The sequence below is a fragment of the Hypanus sabinus genome, chromosome 13, assembly GCF_030144855.1.
Source record: "Hypanus sabinus isolate sHypSab1 chromosome 13, sHypSab1.hap1, whole genome shotgun sequence".
Classification (NCBI taxonomy): domain Eukaryota; kingdom Metazoa; phylum Chordata; class Chondrichthyes; order Myliobatiformes; family Dasyatidae; genus Hypanus; species Hypanus sabinus.
In genome coordinates, this window is record NC_082718.1 from 62,776,825 (window position 1) to 62,801,899 (window position 25,075).

The 25,075-nt window shown below is 42.6% G+C and overlaps 1 protein-coding gene across 4 annotated transcripts in view; it reads right to left on the bottom strand.

Moving 5' to 3' along the window:
• The window catches only part of fgd6 (FYVE, RhoGEF and PH domain containing 6), a 150,321-nt gene that overhangs the window by 35,873 nt on the left and 89,373 nt on the right, over window positions 1-25,075 (bottom strand). For 2 of the 4 annotated variants that reach the window (XM_059987767.1, XM_059987768.1), the window contains exons 15-18: window positions 19,105-19,204; window positions 18,063-18,179; window positions 10,931-11,077; window positions 7,025-7,127 (exon numbers count right to left, since the gene is read on the bottom strand). In XM_059987767.1, coding sequence (XP_059843750.1) covers window positions 7,025-7,127; window positions 10,931-11,077; window positions 18,063-18,179; window positions 19,105-19,204 — 467 coding nt within the window. The remainder of the gene's footprint in view (window positions 1-7,024; window positions 7,128-10,930; window positions 11,078-18,062; window positions 18,180-19,104; window positions 19,205-25,075) is intronic. The other 2 variants (XM_059987769.1, XM_059987770.1) reach the window with 1 other exon arrangement.

Below are 25,075 nucleotides of genomic sequence, written 5' to 3' on the forward strand. Positions count from 1 at the left end.
ACTCAGGTTGGAGAAACAACACCTTATATTCTGTCTGGGTAGCCTCCAACCTGATGGCATGAACATTGACCTCTAACTTCCATTAATGCCCCTCCTCCCCTTCTTACCCCCTTCCCTTATTTAGTTATCAATTTCCCCCCCCCCCCTTTTTCCTCTCTCTGTCCTTGTCACAATCACTCCTTGCCTGCTTTTCATCTTCCTCTGGTGCTCCCCTCCCCCTTTGTTTTTCCCTAGGCCTCCCGTCTCATGATCCTTTTCCTTCTCCAGCTCTGTATCCTTTTTGCCAAGCAACTTTCCAGCTCTTAGCTTCATCCCTCCCCCTCCGGTCTTCTATCATCTTGCATTTCCCCCTCCTCTTACCATCTCTTCTTTCAGTTAGTCCTAACGAAGGGTCTCGGCCTGAAATGTCGACAGTGCTTCTTTCTATAGACGCTGCCTGGCCTGCCGCATTCAACCAGCATTTTGACCTTAGACGAAGGATTTGTAATCTGCTGAAAACTAAATCTATGGCATTTAGGGCTGGCAACCCAGAATTATACAAGAAGCTCAAGTATGACCTCTGGAACACCCTTTTGATTGCAGAGGCAGTTTTGGATTGAACTGCAATCGCAGATGGATGCTCAACAGCTGTGGCAGGGCTTGCACCATGTAATCTGTTACAAGATGAAATCAGGAAGCACAAGTGGCACTGACCCACCACTCCCAGGAGAGCTCAACGCCTTCGATGTACACTTTCATAGGGAGAACTATGATACCGATGACAGACTCACATCTCCAGATGACCCTGCAATTTCAGTCTCTGAGGCCAATGTCCAGGCATCCTTCAAGAGGGTGATTTCACAAAAAATGTCTGGACTAGACAGTGTATCTGGTTGAGTACTAAAGGTCTCCGTGGACTGTCAGGAGTATTTACAGGCATAATTAACTTCTATGGTCTGAGGTTCCAACCTGCTTCAAAAAGAAATCTACTGTACCAGTGCCCAAGAAGAGTGTGGAAACCAGCCTCAATGACTCTACCATCTGGTGGCACTGACATCATTTGTAACCGAGTGCATTGAGAGGTTGGTTAAAGTGCAAATCAATTCCTGTCTTACTAATATCCTGAATGCATCCAATTTGCCTACTGCCATAACAGGTCAACAGTAAGTGCAATTTCTCAGGCTCTTCACTCTGCTCTGACCCATCCAGACAACAGAAGATCATACATCAGGCTGCTGTCCATCAACTACAGCTCGCATTCATCGCATTCATCTCATCCAAACTCATCATCAAGCTTCAGGACCCGGGCCTGGAACTGGATACTCAACTTCTTTATCAGTGAGGAATGGTAACATTACCCCCCTCACTAATCACCAACACAGGTGCACATCAACCTTTCTGCTCTACTTTCTATAAACATAACTGTGTGGCCAAGTAGAGCTCCAATCCCACCTTCAAACTTGACAACAACACTACTGTTGTTGGATGTTGAGCTGGCAAGATAGATCACCTGGTAGAGTGGTGCTGCTGAAACAATCAGGAGAACTAAAGAGCTGATTATTGATTTTAGGAAGGGGAAAGAGGATGAACTTACACCACTCTACATAGGACAATATGCAGTGAAGACAGTTGACAACTTTTAAATTTCTAGGTGTTGACATATCAGATGGCCTGTCCTGGACTCACCACATGTATGCATCATTGGGAAAGCTGCATCCAGCTTTACTTCCTTCAGGGATTAAGGAGTTTCAGCTTATCATCAAACACTCCACAAAAGTTCATTAGATGTATTGAAAGCATCGTGACTGGATGCATCATGGTCTCGTGTGGTAATTTGAATGCACAGAAACATATGAAGCTGCAGAGTAGGGGGCTCTGCCCAATGCATTACGGGCACATGAGTCCCCATCATCAGTTATATCTACACACGAGGTACAGAAGCCTGAAGTCCCCATACCACCACCAAGTTCAGAACAGCTAGATCCCTTCAACAATTTGGTCTTGAACCAACCAGCAATACATTAATCACTACAGTTTCACAACATTTTGACCAATTTGCACTAAAATTAATTTTATTGCTCTAATTGTGTTTTCTTGTAAAATGGATTGTGTATAATTTATGCTTTACTTATGAATGCTACTTATATGTGGTAAATTTGGAGATGACACCAAGACTGGGGCACAGTGGACAGCAAGGAAGGCCGTCAAAGCTTGCAGCGGGATCTGGGCCAGCTGAAAAATGGCAGATGGAATTTAATGCAGACTAGTGTGAGGTGTTGCACTTTTGAGAAGACCAATCAGGGTAAGACTTTCACAGTGAACGGCAGGGCAGGAGAACAGAAGGATCTGGGAATAGACCTGTGTAAGTGGCATCATAGGTAAGTAGGGTCACAAAGAGAGTTCCTGGCATGTTAGCCTTCATAGATCAAAATACTGAGTACAGGAGTTGGGATGCTGAGGTTATACAAGATGTTGGGTGAGGCTTAATTTGGGGCACTGTGGGTAGCTCTGGTCACCTACCTACAGGAAAGATGCAAATAATATTAAATGAATGCAGAGAAAATTTACACAGATGTTGCCAGGATTTGAGGATCCGAGTTATAGGGAAGGGTTAAATAAGTTAGGACTTCTTCCCTGGTTTGTAGGAGAATGTGAGTAGATTTGATAGCGATGTACAAAATTATGAGTGTAAATGCTTTTCAAACGGAGGTTGGGTGAGAATAGAATTAAAGGTAATGGGTTATGGGTGAAATGTTTAAGGGGAACATGAGGAGGTGAGAGTGTGGAATGAGTATGGTGAGAGGCGAGACCAGAAGTGGTGGATGTAGGTCTAATTTCAACCTTTACACAAAATTTAGACAGGTACATGGTTGGGAGGGAAATAGAGGGCTATGGTCTGGGTGTGGGTCAACGGGACAAGACAGCATAATTTGGCATGGACTAGATGGGCTAAGGGCCTTTTTCTGTGTTGCAGTTCTATGACTATGTCTTTATCCGATACTAGGTGCCCGTGATGCTGCTGCAAGTACGTTTTTTATTGCACTCATGCATACAACACTAAGCCCGACTTTGACTTTAACTCAAGGATACTACTTTTGTTTGAAACGTTTTATCACTGTGATCTACTTTTTTTGTTTACTGTCTTTGTCTACAGAATACTCTTAATGAAATTTAACATATCTTTAATTTTCTCACAAACCTGTAGCCCACAGAATAGTAAATGGAAATGACTTCTGCTCGGATGCTATGTAGTTCATGTAAAGTTTAAAAAGATGTCTGCACTGACACCAAACACAAAAATTCTATTAACACAAAATGACAGCAGGAGCAATAAATTTACGGATGATAGCATGAAATAGTGCAGAGGAGGTTGCAAGTTTGCAATGTATGTTTGTTAACTGTTATAAGCTTTACAATTATGAAACCACAAAAAATAATTACTTAAATTTATAAGTTATCTTTAACGTGATGTGATGTGATCAGATACAGGTTATCTAATCACTAACCACCTCATGAGCTTCCACACCCAGCCATCATTCTCCACAACTTCTGTCACCTTCAACAGGACCGTATCACCAAACACATAATTACCCCATCCCCATCATTCTCCACTTTCTGTGGGGAAACTCCCTCTGTGATTCCATTGTTCATTCGTTGCCCCTCAAGTATCCGGTGCTTCCGATGCAGCCTCCTCTACATTGGTGAGATCAAACATAGAATGGGGAACCACTCTGTCAAACATCTTCACTCCATCTTCAAAAAAGCAGGATTTCCCCAGTGGCAACCAGTTCAATTCTAGCCCCCATTCCCATATGTCGGTCTATGGGCTCCTCTTCTGCTACGATGAGGTTGGAGGAGCAACACCTCATATTCCATCTAGGTTTGCTTCCAACCTGATAGAATGAACACCTGGTGATTTTTCCAACTTCTGGTAATTTCCCCCTCCCCTCTTCTTCAATTCCCCCCCCCCCCTTACCTCTTCTCTTCACTTACCTATAATCTCAATGCTACCCCTCCTCCTTCCCTTTCTCCCATGGTCCCTTCTCCTCTCCAATCAGATTCTTCCTTCTCCAGCCTTTTACCTTTTCCACCTTTCAGCTTCCAATGTCATCTCCCCCTTCTCTCACCCACCTGGTTTCACCTATCACCTTCTAGCTTGTCCTCCTTCCTTTCCCCCACCTTCTTATTCTGGCATCTTTCCCCTTCCTTTCCAATCCTGATGGAGTTTCAGCCCAAAACAGTGGCCATTTATTCATTTCCATAGATGCTGCCTGATCTGATGAGTTACTCCAGCATTGTACGTGTGTAACTCTGGATTTCCAGTGTCTGCGGAATCTCGTGCTGTGTGAGCATAATATTTTCCCCTCTATCCAATAACTATGAGCCGAGGTATCCTACAGATATGCTGGGCTAGATTAGAACTGCTGAGACTGGTTCCAGAGGGTGAATTGCTGCAGAGTGGAGGATAAAGGATGGTGTATGGAGGGAGGAAAGGAATGAGGGAATGTACAGTATAATCAAATACTCAAGGCTGCATTGGGCTCTTTACCAAGAAAGGTGAGAGGGACACTGAAAAGATTTGAATTAGGAGTTGTGGGCAAAAGTGCGAAGAAAAAGCATTTCAGGATGTATATTGTATACATTTCTCCGACATTAAATGTACCTTTGAATAATCAGGGAGTACTAATGCAAGCTTCAATTTTGGAAGCAAAAGGCTGAATGAAGGGGAGATTAGAATTGGAGAGCAGCAGCATCTTTCAGCAAGCCAAGGCAGTAATTGATCTTCAAACTTTGACAAGTTATAATCCACCAAAGGTGACTTAAGTCAGAATGTGAAAATTCAGATAAATCAGAACTGAGTTCACTGCCACACATGGATTTATGTACATATAAATTTCTGTGCTCTTGGGGAGTAGTAGGGAGACAAGGACATTATTCTGCCACTGTAACTCTCGACCAAAGCGCCCCACACCAGCTTGCAAGGTCCATGATGGACATCCGGGTGGAGGGGCACAGGACTAGATGCCTGTTTGACACGGGCAGCACTGGGAGTTTTATTCACCCGGACACAGTGCAACGCTGTGGACTCGCAACGCTGCCGGTCAGTCGGAGGTTCCATTTGGCTTCTGGGTTGCAGTCCACAGACATCCGGGCGGGTTGTGTAGCGACATTGGTGGTGCAAGGCACAGAATATCGGAACTTTGAGCTGCTGGTCATGCCTAATCTGTGCGCACCTGTGCTATTGGGGCTGGACTTCCAGAGCCATCTCGGAAGTGTGACTATGGTATACGACGGGCCCCTCCCACCACTCACTGTCCGGAATCCTCAGTTTTGTGGGACTTCTTCACATACCCCGCTACTGACCACACACACACACAGGCACACAGCTCGACCAGCTGTACACCCTTCATGCACAACTTTGCCATCCGGGGATCACCCGATTTTACCATTTTGTGAAAGCTCGGAACCTGCCATACTCCCTGGAGGACATCAGGACGATGACCAGGGACTGCCAAATTTGCGCTGAGTGCAAACTGCACTTCTACCGTCCTGACACGGCACAACTTGTCAAGGCCACCCGCCCTTTTGAACAACTGAGTGTTGACTTTAAGGGCCCCCTTCCCTCCACTGACCGCAATGTCTATTTTCTCAGTGTTATCGACGAGTACTCACGGTTCCCCTTTGCCATCCCCTGCCCCGACACCACTGCCACGTCCGTCATAAACGCCCTGCGCCAGCTCTTCACTCTGTTCGGGTATCCCTGCTATATCCACAGTGATAGAGGGTCCTCCTTTATGAGTGAGGAGCTGCGCCAGTACTTGCTAGCTAGGGGCATTGCTACTAGTCGGACCACGAGTTATAATCCCCAGGGTAATGGCCAGGTGGAGCGGGAGAATGCCACAGTGTGGAAGGCCACACTTTTAGCCCTTAAGTCAAAAGGGTTGCCGGTCTCTCGATGGCAGGAGGTCCTCCCTGAGGCACTGCACTCTATCCGCTCCCTGTTATGTACGTCCACCAATGCCACTCCTCACGAACGCCTATTCTCTTTTCCCAGGAAGTCTGTCACTGGGACCACCCTACCAGTTTGGCTGACGTCCCCGGGGCCAGTGCTGCTCCGGAAACATGTGAGGAGCAATAAATACTCCCCGCTGGTAGAGAGGGTTCACCTTCTACATGCGAACCCCCAGTATGCTTACGTGGTCTTACCTGATGGGCGGGAGGACACGGTCTCCATCCGCGACCTGGCACCCGCAGGTGCAGCAGACCACTACCCTGAAGGCTCTCCGGTAACTATGAACCCTGCACCAGAGGTGACACCGTGCTCACCAGGCCCTACACCGACTCCTCACGACACTTGTATACCGGGCGTTTCGTACGCATTTATACCAGGCGCCTCGCACATGCATGAGGGATCACCGGCACCTAGTGGGCAAGAACAAGCGCAACCTCCGTCCCCTGTGCAATCACCAATATTGCCGGCATCTATGCGGTCACAGCCGGTGCTACGTAGATCGCAGCGACAGATTCGACCACCTGATAGACTTGACTTGTAAGAACTTCGCCACATGAGGACTCTTTCAAACGAAGGGGGGGTGAAATTGATGCACCATCAATAACTCACACTGAGACGTAAGGTGAGATATCGGCTTTTATTGACTGGAAGAAGGAACCAGGAGTGAGTGTCTAACATACAATGTCCTGGAGACTGAGGCCGAGCGTCAGGCCTCAGATCTCCTTTATACAGGGGCCTGTGGGAGGAGCCACAGGAGCAGTCAGCAGGGGGCGTGTCCCGACAGGCACATAGTTCACCACAATGTACATATAAATTTCTGTGCTCTTGGGGAGTAGTAGGGAGACAAGGACATTATTCTGGGCTCTCTGCTGTTTCCATTGTACTAAAAAATATAGCTCACATTTTCATTAAAAAAATTTCTTTACTGTCCTTGGGCACTTTACGTGATATGCAGAAACTTATAGCGGTCATAGTATATTTTACAGGACCCACATGATAAAAACACTACAATACCATCAATATTTTTCTTACCTCTCTTTTGCAGCTCTGAGAAACAATAATCACAAACTCTGGCCGGTCGGTTTTTAAGGTAGTCCAGGTTAAATTTATTTGATGAACAGGCTTGACAAACAATCTAAAAAAAATAAAAAAGTGTTACACAGGATTCTTAAGGACAATTTCAGTTGGTTCAGTATCTACAGTAAATTAAACTGAATGGCATATATGTGGCTAATGCAGAAGACCATTCTGCATTCTATTACTGCTTTTCCTTTTGTTCTACTTCAATATACTCAGGATTGGAATTATATTTCTGGATGGCTTGAAAAACTAACTTCTCACCCTATCTTTATACACATGACGATAATAAACCAATTCCAATTACTAACAAGAAATTCTGAAAAACACATTTACACAATAGTCATTTGTATTTAATTCCTATATATAGCATAGCTTTCCTAATCTTTGTGGGTTTAACTGAGTTTTAATTGACGCAAATCATGCCTTCTGAAATGCGTGCCTTCTTTCTCACATGAGGATTTTTTTCAACATGTGAAAAAGTAGAAATGTGATTGTCCTATTTGCCACATTTCATAGAACCATGAAAATGCCATGTCTTCACCTTCCACCTCACCAGTTTCCTTAACCAAGGGATTACAATCCTTGTTTCCAGCACAGTGTTATTCCTGAACGTTTTGCCCCCTCCTCTTCCTAGTCAATATTCTGAAATGATTGTTCCCACTATGACTCCCTAGTTTCCTCATCTATATAACCTGCAAATCCAGATGCCCTGCTACTACACCTTCACATGCAATACAGGAAATTTAGCATTTGCACTACAGTCATCTCTGGCTTTCCTGTCATCCAGGGTCTCAATCACGTTTTTTTTTGTAGTTGTTCTTTCAGCTTAATATTCTGTATCATTCAGAATTCAGTCTGTTAAGAATGATATTGAATTTCTGCCCCTCCATCATGGTTCCAATGAAACTCAATGAAAGCATATGCAACCAGTCAGATATGTAGAATATCTTGACTTTCTTCTGAGATTCTGTGATTCACTTCACATGATATTACACAAAAACTACATTCACTTGATAGCACAGAGCCAAACAAAGATGCTGTAGAACTGAACCACGTAGCCTTCTAGATCGGTACAGCATCTTTTGACAAAACAGAAAATTGCCCCTTTAGGTCCTGTTCACAAAAGGGTGGAAAAATCCAATTTGGCCCACTCACCAGCCTACTGTCATTGGTCAGAAGTGATGGAAAATGGCACTAGTGAAGTACAGTGACTACTTGCCTGCAGCAAACAAAACAAATTAAATTACTAACTACTCTATTACTCACACTTTCTCTGGCAAACAATCACTGCAATCCACAACCTGTAACTTCCCTTTCGGAGGTGAGCTTTTGAACCGCCTGAATGAGCTGGCATTTTTTCGGTGTGAATTGAAGTCTCAGGGTGCAGGACAGTTGCAGTGTGGCATGTACAGGTTGAATCAAGGCCGTTGGGCCTGGAAGTGAGGAAAGAGCTGAGGTTTGATTGATTTAAGCACCGGGCAGAATTGTGGCAATGGGGCCCAGGCCCAACAGTGTATCAAAGCAGCAGGACCCAGATTCGAGAGCAAGGAGCAACCTGAGGTTTGGATGATTTTAATGACAGGCCTCATTTAAAGCGGTAGGGTAGAAGTCCCAGAGCTTATCAGAACAAATGAACCAGGTGCTTGGACAACAATTTAAGCACTGGGCCGAACTGGAAAGGTCAAAGTACAGGCCAAATTGAGGCATTGGGGTACAGGCACCAGAGCGTACTGAAGCAACAGAAACTGATGTGTGGATGATGATTTAAGCACTTTTGTTTTAAATGTGTACTTTTGGGTTTGTGTGTTTTATGGCTGCCAGTAAGGAGATGAATCTCAAGGTTATATATAGTATACGTACTTTGATAATAAATATACTTTAAAAGAGGACATTGAGATAGTGACACCCAGATCACATTACAACAACTTTATTGTGCTCAGTTCCAGACCTTGGTAGACCCATAGATCAAAAACTGACTTAAAAGCAGAATTCCAAATGTGAGGTGAGAGTGATTGTCCTCGACATCACAGCATTAATTAACCAGGTTTAATGTCAACCAGGCCTTGTAAAATAGAAACCAATGACAGTCTGAAGAAGAACACTCCAAAGTTTGGGGGGGGGGGGGGAATCAAACCATACAAAAAGTTAGTGGCTGGAGGACCATTATCTGTGCTACGTGATACAATTCAAGATATTAAATGCTTCTTTAGAATCATAGAAAAATATAGCAGAGAAACAGACCTTTCAGCCCATCTAGTCTGTGCTGATCTATTTAAACTGCCTATCTGGGACATAGCCCTCCATAACCCTATCATCCACGTCCCTAACCAAATATTGAAAAAGAGCTCGCATGCACCACTTGCACTGGCAGCTACTTTCACAAACTCATGACCCTCTGAGTGGAGAAATTTCCCCTCATGTTCCCCTTAAACTTTTCACCTTTCATCCTTAACCTTTGACCTCTAGTTGTAGTCCCACCCAACCTTAGTGTAAAAAGGCTGCTTTCATTTACCCTATCTATACTCCTAAGTTTTGTAGACCTCTATCAAATCTTCTTTCAATCTTCTACATTCCAAGGAATGAAGTCCTAATTTATTCAGTCTTTCCATATGAAGGCTGCTGGACCAGCCAACGTTCCTGGTAGAGTGCTCAGAGAATGTGCGGACCAGCTAGCAGATGTTCTCACTGACATCTTCAACATCTCCCTGAGCAGCGCCACCGTTCCAACGTGCTTCAAGGCCACCATCATTATCCCCGTGCCGAAGAAGTCTTCAGTGTCCTGCCTAAATGACTACCGTCCCGTTGCACTCACATCCATCATCATGAAGTGTTTCGAGAGGCTTGTCATGAGGCATATCAAGACCCTGCGACCCCCCTCACTGGACCCCCTGCAGTTTGTGTACCGTCCCAACCGCTCAACAGATGATGCCATTGCCACCACCCTCCACCTGGCCCTAACCCACCTGGACAAAAAAGACACGTTCGTTCGATTGCTATTCATAGACTTCAGTTCAGCATTCAACACAATCATCCTTCAGAAACTGATTGGAAAGCTGAGCAGTCAGTCTGGATCAGGAGCAGCATCTCCAACACCATCACACTGAGCACGGGGGTCCCCCAGGGCTTTGTGCTCAGTCCACTGCTGTTCACTCTGCTGACCCATGACTGTGCTGCAAGATACAGCTTGAACCAAGCAGTTATGGTCGAAATGAAAATAAAAAGTGACTTGACTTGATAACTCAGGTCCTCCAGAGTTATAAAATTTACAATATTCTTGTAAATTTTCTCTGTACTCTTTCAACCTATTTACACCTTTCCTGTAGGTAGGTGACTAAAACTGCACACAATACCCTAAATTAGGCCTCACCAACATCTTATACAACTTCAACATAATATCACATCTCCTGTGCTCAATACTTTATTGGACTTTCTTCATCATAAGTTCTGAAGTAGGAATGTTTCCAAATGATTGCACAGTATTTACTATTATTCACATTTCTTCAGATAATATGGCAACCTGGATAACTTTTCAGTTTTCAGTAATAAATTTCATGTTAGATTTCTGCCAAAGTGTCCTTCAGTTTTATTTCTAATAATACAGCCTTAGCACCTTTCAAATTTGCAGTAAACTGCTTTTATACAGATTTACTGAGCTGTATGAATCATTTTCTTGGTGCATAGTCTCCATCCAGCTTAATATGGAGTGGAAGATTTACCAAAAAACTCACTTTATCAAATAGACTCCGAAAAAAAAATCAGTCAACTCAGAATTTAAAGCCATCAGAATGGCCTCTAAGAAGCAGCATCTTTACAGAATAAGCAAAAAAGTGTTTGTCACAAGTATGCCAAATTACAAACCTTTCCACATGCTCTACAATGATGCCGCCTCCAGGTAAGTGTAAAGTCACATGTACACACCATACACATGGTGGCACGAGGATCAGGAATCCATATGGGTGCCTTAGTGCCCAAAGGTGTATTAACCTCTGGTTTATCTGGCTCCTCCTAGAAGAGAAAGTAGTCCACAATGTGATAAAAGCAATTAGCTACAAAGCATAATCCACTTAAATAATACATATTTATTTTTTGTATAATTCACTCGACGTATATTAAGAACAAAATCCTAAATAGAAACAAACTGGTTTAGCAATCAGAAATCTAGAAAGAGCCAGCTTTATTCTACTCAACTCCATTACCTTGAGAAGAAGTTTAATCCAGGATGGACTAGATGTCAAAATTATTGTGATGACAGACGGGGGGGGGGGGGGGGGGGGAACAAAGGGTTAATGGTAAATTCTTGGAGAGCCAAATCCTTGGAAGTCAGAGCTCACTGTTCTTCTAAGTTAGTTAAATTAGTAGTCATAACTTCCACATGAATAATATCAAATCAAATTTCCAAATATAGTTTCCTATATTTGATCTACTCTGAGGGAATGAAGTTTAAACAAATTGTCAGTATTAGGGCACAGACTAACAACAGAGGAATAAAAACAAAATACTGCCTTTATTTCAGCTTTTAATATGCAATTTTTATTTTCTGATTCCAATATTCCTCTGAGCAATCCCCATGTTACATTCTGGAGATTTAGGGTGCTTCCATCATTATCACTCAGCTTTTCTCCAAGTTGCTCAATGAGGAGGACCGCAATTTTAATTGAATTTAATCATGTACTACCATCTGGATCTCACTGTCTTTGGCACACTCAGTTTAGCACACTATTTCCTTAATCTGCCCTACAATTACATCAAATTCAGCAGCACAAAGCAAGGAATTCAATTCCAATATTGGCCCTGTTAGCACACCTTTCATTTTTTTCTCTCCTATGTAATTTTCTATCTTTCCTATGCTAACTGTCTGAAACAGTGCATGTGATACCACATCCAACATTCTCACCTCTGAGTAAAAATAAGCTGTTTTAATCTTGTTGCATTTATTAGTGGCTTTTACATTTACATGTTTTTTTTTAATTTTAGACTAAAGGACAACTGGATGAACTTTCTCAGTGGCTTACCATTGAACCATTATTAATTGTAAAGAAATTGCTCAGGTAACCTTTCAGTTTTCATTAAGAGTAAAGGCACAAGTTACATCTTCTGAACAATCTTAAGCATTTCTGGGTTGAAGCAACCCACTAAGTATTTAAGATTCTTAGGGGGCTAAACCACCCAAGAAGACCACAACCTTGTCACGATTTGGAGTCTTGCACGTCTCAGTGACACAGCGAGCTATGTTGGCGGGAGTCAGGACTTTATGCTTTGTGCTGGGTAGAGTCAAACATACGAAACATGTCAAAGGATAGAGGATAGAGGTTCAGGGCTAACAACCCCAACTGGTAAAACAAAATTGTTACAGAAAGAAATGAAAAATCCTTCTACATATGAATATAAAGAAAGCTACTGACAGGGTGAAGGATGCCCGGAACACCAGCAGCGCCACATTGGGCAGTAAGTAAATACTGTGAGGGGGCTAAACATGTAAAAGTTGAGGGTATTTCTTCTCTATGGGAGTCCAGACCCAATGCGCATGGTCCAAGAGTAATGGGATGTCACATCAAAATAAGATGAGAAAGAATTTCTTCTCTCGGAGGTTAGTAAGTCCTTGACAGAGCCGAGTCTTTGGGTATATTCAAAGCGGAGACAGATTTCTAATTAATAAGGGAATTCAAATGCTATGAGGAAAGGGCAGAAATATGAACTTCAGGATCACGGCTGATCCTCATTACCAGGGTAACAGGATCAAGGGGATGAAAAATGTACTTTGGTTCCTACTTATGAGGATCTGTGAGTGATTTATATTGCAAGAGGGTAAAGCCACCATTAGAATATATACCTAAGTACAGGCCTGCCTCAAAAAGCCAACATTTCCCATCAAGCATCTCCATGCCACCTTCTCACAGCTCCCACTGAGCAGGAGATACAGAAATCTGAGGTCCCACACCACCAAGTTCAAGATCAGCTACTTCCCTTCAAATTGCCTCTGACACCATGACTGACCTCATCAACTCTGGAGAACCACCATCCACTGCCACCAAACTAATAGTTCACTTACCCCACACTACTCGCTTCTACCTCCTACCCAAGATCCTTAAACCTGACTGTCCAGCTAGGCCCATCATCTCTGCCTGCTCCCGCCCACTGAACTTGTGTCCCCATACTTCAACTCCATTTCTCAACAACTTTCAAATCCCTGGCCATGACTGCCTCATTGTCTCCATGGATGTCCAGTCGCTATACATTTAAATCCTCGACCAAGAAAGCCTTAAAGTTCTCTGCTTCTTTCTCAGCAAGACAAAAGAACCACTAGTTCCCTTCCACAACCACCCTCCTCTATCTGCCAGAACTGGTCCTCAATCTCCCCTTCTCCTTTGGCTTCTCCCACTTTCTCCCACACTTAAGGGGAGCCATGAACACCCACATGGGCTCCTAGAACAGTCTACATTCCAAGCCCTTCCTGGTAACGCTCCCCACTCTTTCTTCGCTATGTTGACAATTGCATCGGCCCTGCTTCATGCACCCATGCTGAGCACATTATGAAGTCTTCATCTAGAAGAGACTTCACAGGAGGAGTATAATCCAGTCCAGATGAAGGGTGTCGACCCAAAAAGTTACCTTTCCATTTCCCTCCAAAATGTTGCCTGACATACTGAGTTCCCCTAGCAGTTGATTTTTTGTTTGCTTTTGTTGAGTTAAAGCCCCTATTGGTGTCTTAGACGGTTGTTAATGATATCCAAGGACCAGAGAGTGAACTGAGAGTAACAGCTAAATCCACTGCTTAGCTAATATCACTTAGACATTGTACCTAGCATTCATTCCAGTGCCAGGATGTGTTCAAGTGTAGAGTCGACTTATACATTTCCTTACAGTCTGGCACCTTTATGTGCCAGCACTGATGAGGAAAAGCAAAATCAGCATAATCCAACCTTTTATTTTTAAATATAATGAATCACTTTCGGTTAAAATTAAACTCAGTTCACCTTGGGTTTCAGATAAAAACAAGTGCTTGCATGTAATTTCTCCAGCTGGACAATTTTGCAATCACAAGGTTCTATTGTAAATGAAGGGACCTGCAAACAGCAAGTTAAATTTAGTTTTTAAAATTCTTAAGTAACTATGTTTGTGAAGCAAAACCCTCTCATTTCTATTATTTGTTTAAGTTGAACTATCTTGGGGTTATTGGAGAAATCACACTTGCACTTTAATATAGCTTTAGATTATTTTGTTGGAACAGCCTCAACATTTATGTTACATTAATGTCCAAAATCAGAGAACAATGCTTAGGGAGCTTAGGGAAACTGTCTTAAATCCCTGTATTATTTTATGTTATGATCTTATGTCCAGTGTAAAAAGTAAACAACTTATACTCAATGACAGTGGAATTCAGGAAGGGGAAGTTGGGAAAACACGCAGCATCCTCAACAAGGGATCAGCAGTGGACAGGGTGAGCACTTTCAAGTTCCTGGGTGTCAACATCTCTAAAGATTTATCCTGGCCCATCATATTACTGCAATTACAAAGGTGGCACACACCAGCTGCTAGATTTCATTTGGAGTTTGAGGAGGTCTGGTATGACACCAAAGTCCTTAGCAAATTTCAAATTACTAATGTACCATTGGTAGAAATATAATTCTGATCAGTTGCAATACTGTCTGGTATGGGGGCACCAATGCAAGGGATCAGAAATAGCTACAAAAAGTTGTAACTCAAGCCAGATCCATCATGGGCACTAGCCTCTCCACCATCAAGGCCATCTTCAACAGGTGATGCCTCAAGAAAACGACATTCATCATAAAGGGACCTCACCATCCAGGACATGCCCACCACTTGTTTCTGGTAAAATTGTGGCATTTTCAATTGTGGTGGCTTCTACTGGGTCAAAGGTGCTTTTGTCTTTTTTAAGCTTTTTTTTTACAATCACAGACCCTGCTAGACATTAAGAACTTAAAGTACTGCAGGTCTACCCCATCAGCACATTGCTCGATGGTGGGGAAACTGAAGCTGGACGGTGCAGATTATGCCGCTACCTGCATCGGAGGAGTCAGTGCGTAAAGGCACTGTGCAGTCTAATAGCAGGTGATTATTGTCTTAGTCACATTTCCTGTGATTGCAAGACATCCCACCCTGCAAAAACACAGTTCAGGGAGGTGGCACCACCACCCCGACCCCCGCAACCCCATATCTCCCCCCCCCCCCATTTACACACACACACACACACACACACTATATTTCTTTTGCAAACTTCCCTTGTACTGTGATGTGGCTTGCTTGGCAGATTTGAGCATTTTGCCGGAAGTTTCAACCTCATAGCAGTCTGTGTCAATGAATTTGTTGATTTTGCAAGACATCAGATTCACAAGTGTTTTGTGAGACAGCTGAATTCTGACTGAATGTGACGCACCATGCTGAATGCCCTTTCTACATCACAATTAGAATTTGGCAACACCAAAAGCAGCTTCATCAACCGGCAGAGCTCTTCGAATCTCGACTGCCCTGTGCTCACAGATTTTACTTTGGACAGCTTCCCCCAGAACTCATCAACCAGCAAACTTTTGTAGTTTGACACCAGTCCCTCAAGGTTAGTTGAGACATAATCTGGGAATTCCAAGTGGAGCTGTTCCCTTGCATCTGCCTTGATCACATTTGGAAATCTCTCTGCTAAAGTCAAAATCTGCTCTGGATTCACCTCATCTTGGCTCTCTGTATTGACCATTGACAGATTTTTCACAATTTGGTCTCTCATTGGGAACTTCTCCAAGATTTTTTGGAAGCACCTGATGTAGAATGTTCTGGCATCTTTGAAGAACTGCTTTGTCTTGTAAGGGGGGATCGCTTGTGTTTCCTCACTTAGCAACTGCCTCCTTGCCAGGTATCCAATAAAAAGCTCTTCATCTGGGCAGTGAATTTCAGGGTGGCTCGCATCTATATTATCATGGAGTTGTTTTTTGATTCTATTACAACTTTAAGCAGGGCTACAGGGAGCTTAGCCTCATCACGTAGAACATCAATAGCAGCTCCTTAGCAGCTAGCCAGCTAGCTTAAATAACGTTAGCCATGCTAATGAACGAATGTCACCTATTAAACTCACCTCAACATGTCTTTTACAGTCATTTAACCCACCATGGGCAATAGAAAAGTCACTGTCGCAAACAGTGCAGCGATCAACAGTGTCATTATTTTTGACCCCCATTAGGCAGGGGTACACTGTAATGTAATCTGGGGTGAAGTACGTTTTGCATTTTTTTTTGGAACATTCTGCCATGGCACTGCAGGACACTCAACTGAACTGATGGAAGGGGAGGGAGAGAGAGAGGGGGAGAGAAGGGGGTAAGAGGGGGAAAGGGGGGAGAGGGGGAGAGGGGAGAGGGGGAGAGGGGGAAAGAGGGGAGAGGGGGAAAGAGGGGAGAGGGGGAAAGAGGGGAGAGGGGAAAGAGGGGAGAGGGGAAAGAGGGGAGAGGGGAAAGAGGGGAGAGGGGAAAGAGGGGAGAGGGGAAAGAGGGGAGAGGGGAAAGAGGGGAGAGGGGGAAAGAGGGGAGAGGGGGAAAGAGGGGAGAGGGGGAGGGGGGAGGGGGAGGGAGAGGGATCGACTGTAAAGTCCATAAAGAAAACTGATAGGTCTACTTAGCACAAAGAGTGACCAATCAGGATGCTCCCTCTGCTGATCTCTTGCTACGTCTGTTACTCACTCTCTCCCCGCCCTCAAAAAATTCGATTTCTGGGATATTGTGTATAATTTGCGTGCGTCAGGGAGCCATTATCAATATGCGGGAGACTCCTGGAACTTGCAGGAGAAGTGGGATGTCTGCTATTGGACGTTGTTAATGTGGAATGCTGCAAGCTTGATTCAGTGATTTATTGGCCAACGACGGGTGAGCTGCTTGGCCTCGGATGGAGCATGCTTTAGGTCTCAAGCTGCAGGGTCTTAGCCCGAAACGTTGACTACTCATTTCAACGGATACTGCCGACCTGCTGAGTTCATCCAGCTTTCGTACGTGTTGCTCAAACTGCAGGGTTGCCTGTATGCAGCTGCCCAGGAGAGAGGCAGAGTTGGTGTGGTATGGCAGGAGACAAGCTGTATTGTGCTTGACTGCAGATATTCATAAACTCAGGGTCTTGGACTATATATTTTTTGTATTACTGTATTTTACACATCTTATAGGTGTTTGCTATTTTGTATGTGCTTTCTGTTGCTTGTGTAGTGCACGACTGTTGATACTGTGTTTTGCACCTTGGCCCCAAAGTAACACTGCTTCATGGGTATTCATGTATGGTTGAATGAAAATTAAACTTGAACTTTTCATTGCTACCATCAGGGAGGAGGTACAGAAACCTAAAGAGACACAACAGATTTTCCTCCTCCACCATTAGATTTCTGAACAGACCATGAACACTACTTCACTTTTGGCTCTCTTTTGCACTGCTCATTTATTTTCTGTAATTATTATTATAACTTACAATAATTTTCTATGTATTGCACTGTACTGATGCCATAAAATTTCATGACATATGTCAGTGATGATAAATCTGATTCTGATTATCATAATGACTTCTACAGCTGAATTTGGAGGACCCTGCTTTAAAAATTAGCTATCTACATACCTTGTTAGCAAGCAACTATGTTGTGTCAACAGGCAGTTTCTATTAATTTAACGGCAACCACATGCATGAAACAAGGGTCAGGGAGTGCAGAAGGAATTTGGGATCTGCATTATTCATCTTGGTCATTTGATATGACAATCAATATCAACTGTAACTAAATTTTATAGAAAATTATATTAAGTTTTAATCACAAAAAACAGTGATTAACAGTGTAACCGAATCCAGTCCAAATAACAAATTTGAACCATTCACATAGAACAGGTATGATGCCCTTGAAACTTGACTGATATTCTCATTTTTATTGGCAGCCACCTTGCCAAAATTATATAAAGATATTCACTATAATTTGAGAAAAATAAACCAGAGGCAAAGTATTACAGTTTTGTTGTTATTTTACCTGTTTAAAGTTGCAGTATGGCATGGCAACAGCTCTAAGACCAAAGAAATTGCTCCTGTGAACACAACCTAGTCCACCACAAACGCCTCCTCCTCCATTGACTGTCCATATTTCAAACTGCCTCAGGAAATCAGACAACATAATCAAAGACACCTCCCCAATCAGGAAAAGATACAAAAGCTTGAAAACATGTACCACCAGACCAAGCACGGCTTCATTCCCACTGTTATAAAACAATTGAACGGACCTCATTTTAAAATTTTTTTTAAAGTTTCTATACTACAACAGAAAAAAAACCACCGACAAAATGGAGATTTATTTAGTGCAAAACAAACATGTCTAATACACAATTCATAACAATACAGAAAAAGCACCCAAAATGAAATCATATAAAGTTAGTATCCTCCCCACCCTCCCACTACAAAACTCCAAGCCAACCATTACAACATAAAGAAAAGTTCATCAGAGCTTTCGTCACCAGAGCTGTAAATATAAAAAAAAGGAAAAATGCCTACTACCTAAACTGTAATGTATTTCACATCAACAAAAAACCCGTAAAACTTAACCAGAAAAAAAAGCTGAAAGGGATAGGACCTCTTATGCAATAAAGATTACCTCTTTCTCTCTCTCAGAGTGCCCGTGCACTTTATCTGTCTACCTATACTGCATCTTCTTTGTAATATATTCTGCATAAAAATGGATCTAGTGCTTTCCTGGCATACATGATGAATAAATTCTTCTTGGGCTTCCAACTAGGTACAGGTGTCAATCATAACCAATGTTTCGATCTCTAACTCTGCCACTCTGACGAAGACGGAAGAGTTGGTCATCAAAACGTCGGCTATAGTCGATAACTTTACCTGGCTGGAAGCCCGAGAAAAGTTTATTCGTTATATTCTGCTTTGCTATAATTCATCCCTTGATGTACATGCTTGCAGTTGTCTCTCAGGATGGCAGACAAAACAAGGCTTTCCATTGTATCTCAGCATGTGAAAATAATAAACCAATTACCATCTGTATTTTTTTTAAAGCACCTTCTTACCTCAAGGCTTTTACTCGCAGTGAATGTTATCCTTTTTTTTGTATATTCCTCGATGGCCTTAGAAATGGCTTTTAACCATTCATCTCTTTCCGCCGCAGAACTGAATTTTGAAAGAGCCAAAAGTCAGAAACTAGGACAATCAAATTACAGCATACAAAATTAAATTAAAAAGCAATAAATGTTTAAAATCAATGAGAATTAATCCAAGATGACGAAAACTAGCAGCTTAGTATCACATAATTGTGACATGTTTCAGAGACACCGAGGTTCTCTCTGAAGTTTGTCACTGTCACTACATTGAACTAACAGGAAAGAAAACCTATTTTTACTGCTCATTATTCCTTATGCAGTCTTTTGGGATTGCAGTGACTTGGTTCTGTGCATTCTGATACGTCTGTGGAAGCTAGTGTGAACCACAGGTTGGCTGAGAGAGCTGGCTTGGGGCTTGGTCTGTGAGGTAGTGCATGTTCTTTGCTGTTTACTTCTATGTGCTGTTAATACATGGCCTTGAATTTCTCAATGCCAATCTGGAATACTCCTCCATTTTAAGAAGGGTCATAGACTCTAAGAGACAATAGCAATGTATTTTGTCAATGAGGCTTTGTGCTTATCCTCGAATCTTTTCCTCAGTCTGCCTGGTAATCTCTTCCCACTTTTGTTTCAGAAGTCTGGTGAACAACGTGGTGTGTCACGAGGGCTAACTGAGTGTAATAAGTCCCCAACCTGGGGATAATGTCTGGTGACCAAGCATTGACTTGATTCACTAATTGTTCTGAGTTTGGTGGATTTTGCAGTGATAGTGTTATTGACCATGGAGGTGGCTGCTGCAGGGGGCACAGGTCTCCGAAAGGCAGGGATTACTTCAGCCTGAAAGACCATGTTTCTGCCAGACTTGAGGATATCCATGGCATTTCAAACTGACCACATATTGGTAGAGCATTTTCATAAAATCCTCCTGGCTTTGTTTCTCCTTCAAATGCTTCTGCAGCCCTTTTGACATGCTACTGTCACCAATAATGAAGGATATTGTATCTAGCTTCCTATTGTGAGGTTTCAGAGCACTACAGACATCCTGATGTAAACAATTACAAAGTCAATTGTAAATGACTAGGTTTTGAAAACATCAACTCCAAGAAAGAAATTAGTTTACTGATAATAGTTCTCATGAGAACAGTCTTTGCTAGAATTTCAACTCTGACCCGAAGATTTAACATTTGAGTGAATTTACTATGCAGTTAGTTGTTATTATGATGTACATAGATTAAGTTATACATAATTTTAGCTATGGAAATTCTAATACAAAATACCAATAGGCAAATTCATCCAGCTTTCCTTGAACTGTTCTGCAATGAGCCATGCTCAAACTTGAATCTCACAAGCTGACAACCGAGACACTATCCACCTCAACCACTTCAAAAAGGACAGATCATAGCAATTGCTCAGCCTAGCTGTCAAAAAAAAGATGACAGATACATTCACGTGCACAACCAGAATGATTTCAAGCTTCATTTCTTCTCCTTAGTTTATTTTTCCAAAGAAATAACTAAAAAGATTGATGAGAGTAGAGCAGTGGATGTTGTCTAGGTAAACTTTAGCATGACCTTTGATGAGGGCATGCATGGAAAGCTAGCCAGGTTAGACTGCATGGTATCAAGGGAGATCTAGTTAAGCAGATACATTATTGGCTTAATGGTAGGAAACAGTTAAAGGATGTTTTGGCCACACTAGAGGCCCATGACTAGTGCCATGTCACAGGTGTTGGTACTGGGCCCATTGTCATTCATCATTTATATAAATGATTTCTGTGATAATGTACAGGGCATGGTTAATAAGTTTGCAAATGACATTAAAATCACAGATATTGCAGACAGTGAAAGTTATTAAAAAGTACAAGTTGATTTTGATGGCTCAGTAAGTAAGGTGAAGATTGGCAAGTGCTAAAACAGGAAGTTTTTTGTGTTTAAAAGCCTTTTTAGAAACTTAAGCACAAAACCTGGGCTGACATTTGTTACCATTGAGGGAGTGCCGTACTTTTGGAAGTGCCATCTGAACTTTGGCTCTTCCTCATTTAATGTGAAAGATCCTATAATACTAATTAAGGAACTTCCATATTGTGGACATTCATTCCTCAAGATGACCTGATCATTATTTCTCTTTCATCTGTGCACCTGTGCAATGTACTGTGAAGAAAGAATATAGGGAGTTAGACAGAAAGCTGAAAAGCAGGGCCTCCAGTGTAGTAATCTCTCGATTACTGCCTGTGCCACAAGCCTGTGAGGGTAAAATCAGAATGATTTGGCAGATGAATATGTGGCTGAGGAATTGGTGCAGGGGGCAGGGTTTCAGATTTCTGGATCATTGGGATCCTATCTGAGGAAGGTATGACCTGTACAATAAGGACAGGTTATGCCCGAGGGGGGGGGGGGGGGAACCAACACCCTCGCGGGCAGGGTTTAAACTAATTTGGCAGAGGGATGTGAACTGGAGTGATAGGGCTGAGTATGGGGTACAAATAGTTGATATACAAATAGATGCAGTGAGGAGCAAGACTGCGAGGAAGGTCAGGCAAATGATAGGGCAAAATAGGTTGAGTTAAAGAGTAACATGGGGGCAAAATCAAAAAGGGTGACATATACAGGACAGAAGGTTTATATTTGAAAGCACACAGTTTACGGAATAAGGTAGATTATTTTGGAGCACAGTTAGAGATTGGCAGGTATGTTGTGGGCATCACTAAGTTGTGGCTGAAAGATGATCACATTTGGGAGCTTCATATCCAAGGATACACACTGTATCAAAAGGACAGGCAGGTAGGCAGAGAGGGTGGGGTGGCTCTGTTGGTAAACATGAAATCAAATCCTTCGAAAGGGGTGACATAGAATCTGAAGAAGTAGAACCCTTGTGGGTAGAGTTAAGAAACTGCAAGAGTAAAAAGACCCTGATGGGAGTTGTATGCAGGCCTCCGAATAGTAGTCAGGATATGGGGTACAAATTACAATGGGAAATAGAAAAAGACAATAGTAAAAAGCATGATGTTACAATAGTCATGGGAGATTTCAATATGCAGGCAGATTGGGAAAGTCAGGTTGGTGCTGGATCTCAAGAAAAGGAATTTGTAGAATGCCTATGAAATGCCTTTTTAGAGCAGCTTGTTGTTGAGCCCACTAAGTGAAGACAATTCTGGATTGGGTGCTGTGTAATAAACCAGATTTGATTAGGGTAAAAGAACCCTTAGAATGTAGTGATCATAATAGGACTCACCCTGCAGTTTGAGAAGGAGAAGCAAAAGACAGACGTATCAGTATTACAGTGGAGTGAAGGGAATTACAGAGGCATGAGAGAGTAGCTAGGCACAGTTGATTGCAAGGAGCACTATCAGGGATGATGACAGAAAAGCAATGGGTGGAACTTCTGGGAGCAATTCATAAAGCACAGGATAGATACATCCCAAAAACAAAGTATTCTGAAGTAAGGATGAGGTAACCACGGCTGACAAGCAAAATAAAGACAGCGTAAAAGCGAAAGAGAGGGCCTATAATATAAAAATTAGTGGAAAGTTAGAGGATTGGAGAGCTTTTAAAAACCAACAGGAGGCAACTAAAAAGTCATGAAAGGATTAAATATGAAGGCAAGCTAGTCTATAATAGAGGGTCGCAAATTTTTTTTCCAGATATAGTATGTAACAGGCAAATGAGAGGCGAGAGGGTATATTTGACCACTGGAAAATGATGTTCAAGAGGTAGTAATGGGAAGGAGAAAGAAATGGTGGATAATTTCTGTCTGTCTTCACTGTGGAAGACACTAGCAGTGTGCCAGAAATTCAAGAGTGTTAGGGGGCAGGAGGTAGATAAGTCATGTGGTGGACTACATGGCAGAGTCCTGAAAGAGGTGGCTGAAGAGATTGCGGAGGTGCTAGTAATGATTTTTCAAGAATCGCTAGATTCTGGAATGGTTCCAGAAGACTGGAAAACTGCAACTGTCACTCTACTCTTTAAAAAGGGAGGGAGGCAGAAGAAAGGAAATTATAGGCCAGTTAGCCTGACTCCAGTGGTTGGAAGATGTTGAGGTTTCCAGGAACTTACTTATAGTGATACAGTGCGGAGTAAGCCATTCCTGCCCTTCAAGCCACACCGCCATAGCAACCCCAGACCTAATCACGGGACAATGTAGACCAAATAAGCTATCCATTTGTCTTTGGATTGTGGGAGGAAACCAGAGGAAATGGAGAAAACCCATCCATTCCACGGAGGATGTTCACAGACTACTGTCAGCATGGCACCGGAAATGAACTCTGAACTCCAGAACGTTATGCTAATTGCTATGAAACTGTGGTGCCCAAACTTGGAGGCATATGATAAAATAGGCTAAAGTGAACATGGTTTCCTTAAGGGGAAATCTAGCTCAACAAATCTGGTGGAATGCTGAGGAACTAACATGTAGAGTAGACAAAAGAGAATCAATGAATGCTGTGTATTTGGATTTTCAGAAGGCCTTTGCCAAGGTGCCTCATGTGAGGCTGCTTAAAGAGGTAACAGCCCTATGGTATTACAGAACAGATACTAGCACAGATAGAAAATTAGCTGACTGCAGGAGGCAAAAAATGGGAATAAAGGAGGCTTTTTCTGGTTAGTTGCCGGTGACTAGTGGTGTACTGCAAGAGTTGGTGTTGGGATCACTTCATTTCACATTACATATCAATGATTTGGATGACGAGATTGATGGTTTTGTGGCCAAGTTTGCAGATGATACGAAGTTAGATGGAGGGGCAGGTAATGTCGAGGAAGCAGTGAATCTGCAGAAGTTTCAGAAGAAAATTTGAAAATCAGAGGTGCAAAGGGACTTGTACAGATTACCTTAACGGTGAACTTGCAGTTTGAGTCAGTGCTAAGGAAGGCAAATGCAATATTAGCATTCATTTTGGGAGGACTAGTATGTAAAAGCAAGAATGTAATGCTGAAGCTTAAAAAGGCATTGGTCAGACCGCATTGGAGTATTGTCAGCAGTTTTGGGCTCCTTATTTAAGAAGAGATGTGCTGGCATTCCAGAGCCCAGAGAAGATGCACAAGGATTCTGGAATTAAAGGATTAATGCACAAGGAGAGTTTGATGACTCCGGCCCTGTACTCACTGCAGTTTAGAAAAATGAGGGAGTTCACATCGAAACCTATTGAATATTGAAAGGCCTAAATAGACTGGATGTGGAGGATGTTCCCTGTAGTGAAGGAGTCTAGAACAAGAGGGCACAGCCTGAAAATAGAAGAATATCCATTTAGAACAGAGATTAAGAATTTCTTTAGCTAGAGGGTAGTGAATCTGTGGAATTCATTGCCACAGGCGGTTTTGGGGGCCAAGCTAAGTGGAGCTTGATAGGTTCTTGATTAGTAAATGTGTCAGAGGTTACAGGGAAAAGGCAGGAGAATGATGTAGCAGAATCAATGAGCCAAATGGCCTAATTCTGCTCCTCTGTCTTCTGGTACCAATTACATAACACGATTCCCATATGAAAACTGCAGCAGCTGAAAAATATCTTGGGATGACGCTGAGGGTGTATTGGTGCAACACATTAAAATTCATATATTCCTTGTAACTTAGCAATACGCCCCAAGGATTGTTTTTAAACTGAGCCACACAAGGAGATGCCCTAGAGTTTGGTTAGAAAGACAGATTTTCCATTCTTTTTAAAAAGGAGTAGAGGCAGAAAAGGCTGGTGAAGGAACAGCAAAACATAGGGCCTTGATGAAGCAAGTAAATTTGGGGAAGATCCAGAGGGAGTGGGAGGAGCTTAGGTATTCAATGGTTGTACAACTCCAGAATATTCCAAAGAATGGGAATGGCAAGGCCATGGTCTGCTTTGAAAATAAGAATGAGAATTTAACAAAAGCCTCTGCTTAGCTGCTGTAATTTAGTGGACACAAGACAGGCAGGTGAATACAGATTATTTTACATTAGGATAAGTACATTATGATTTTCAG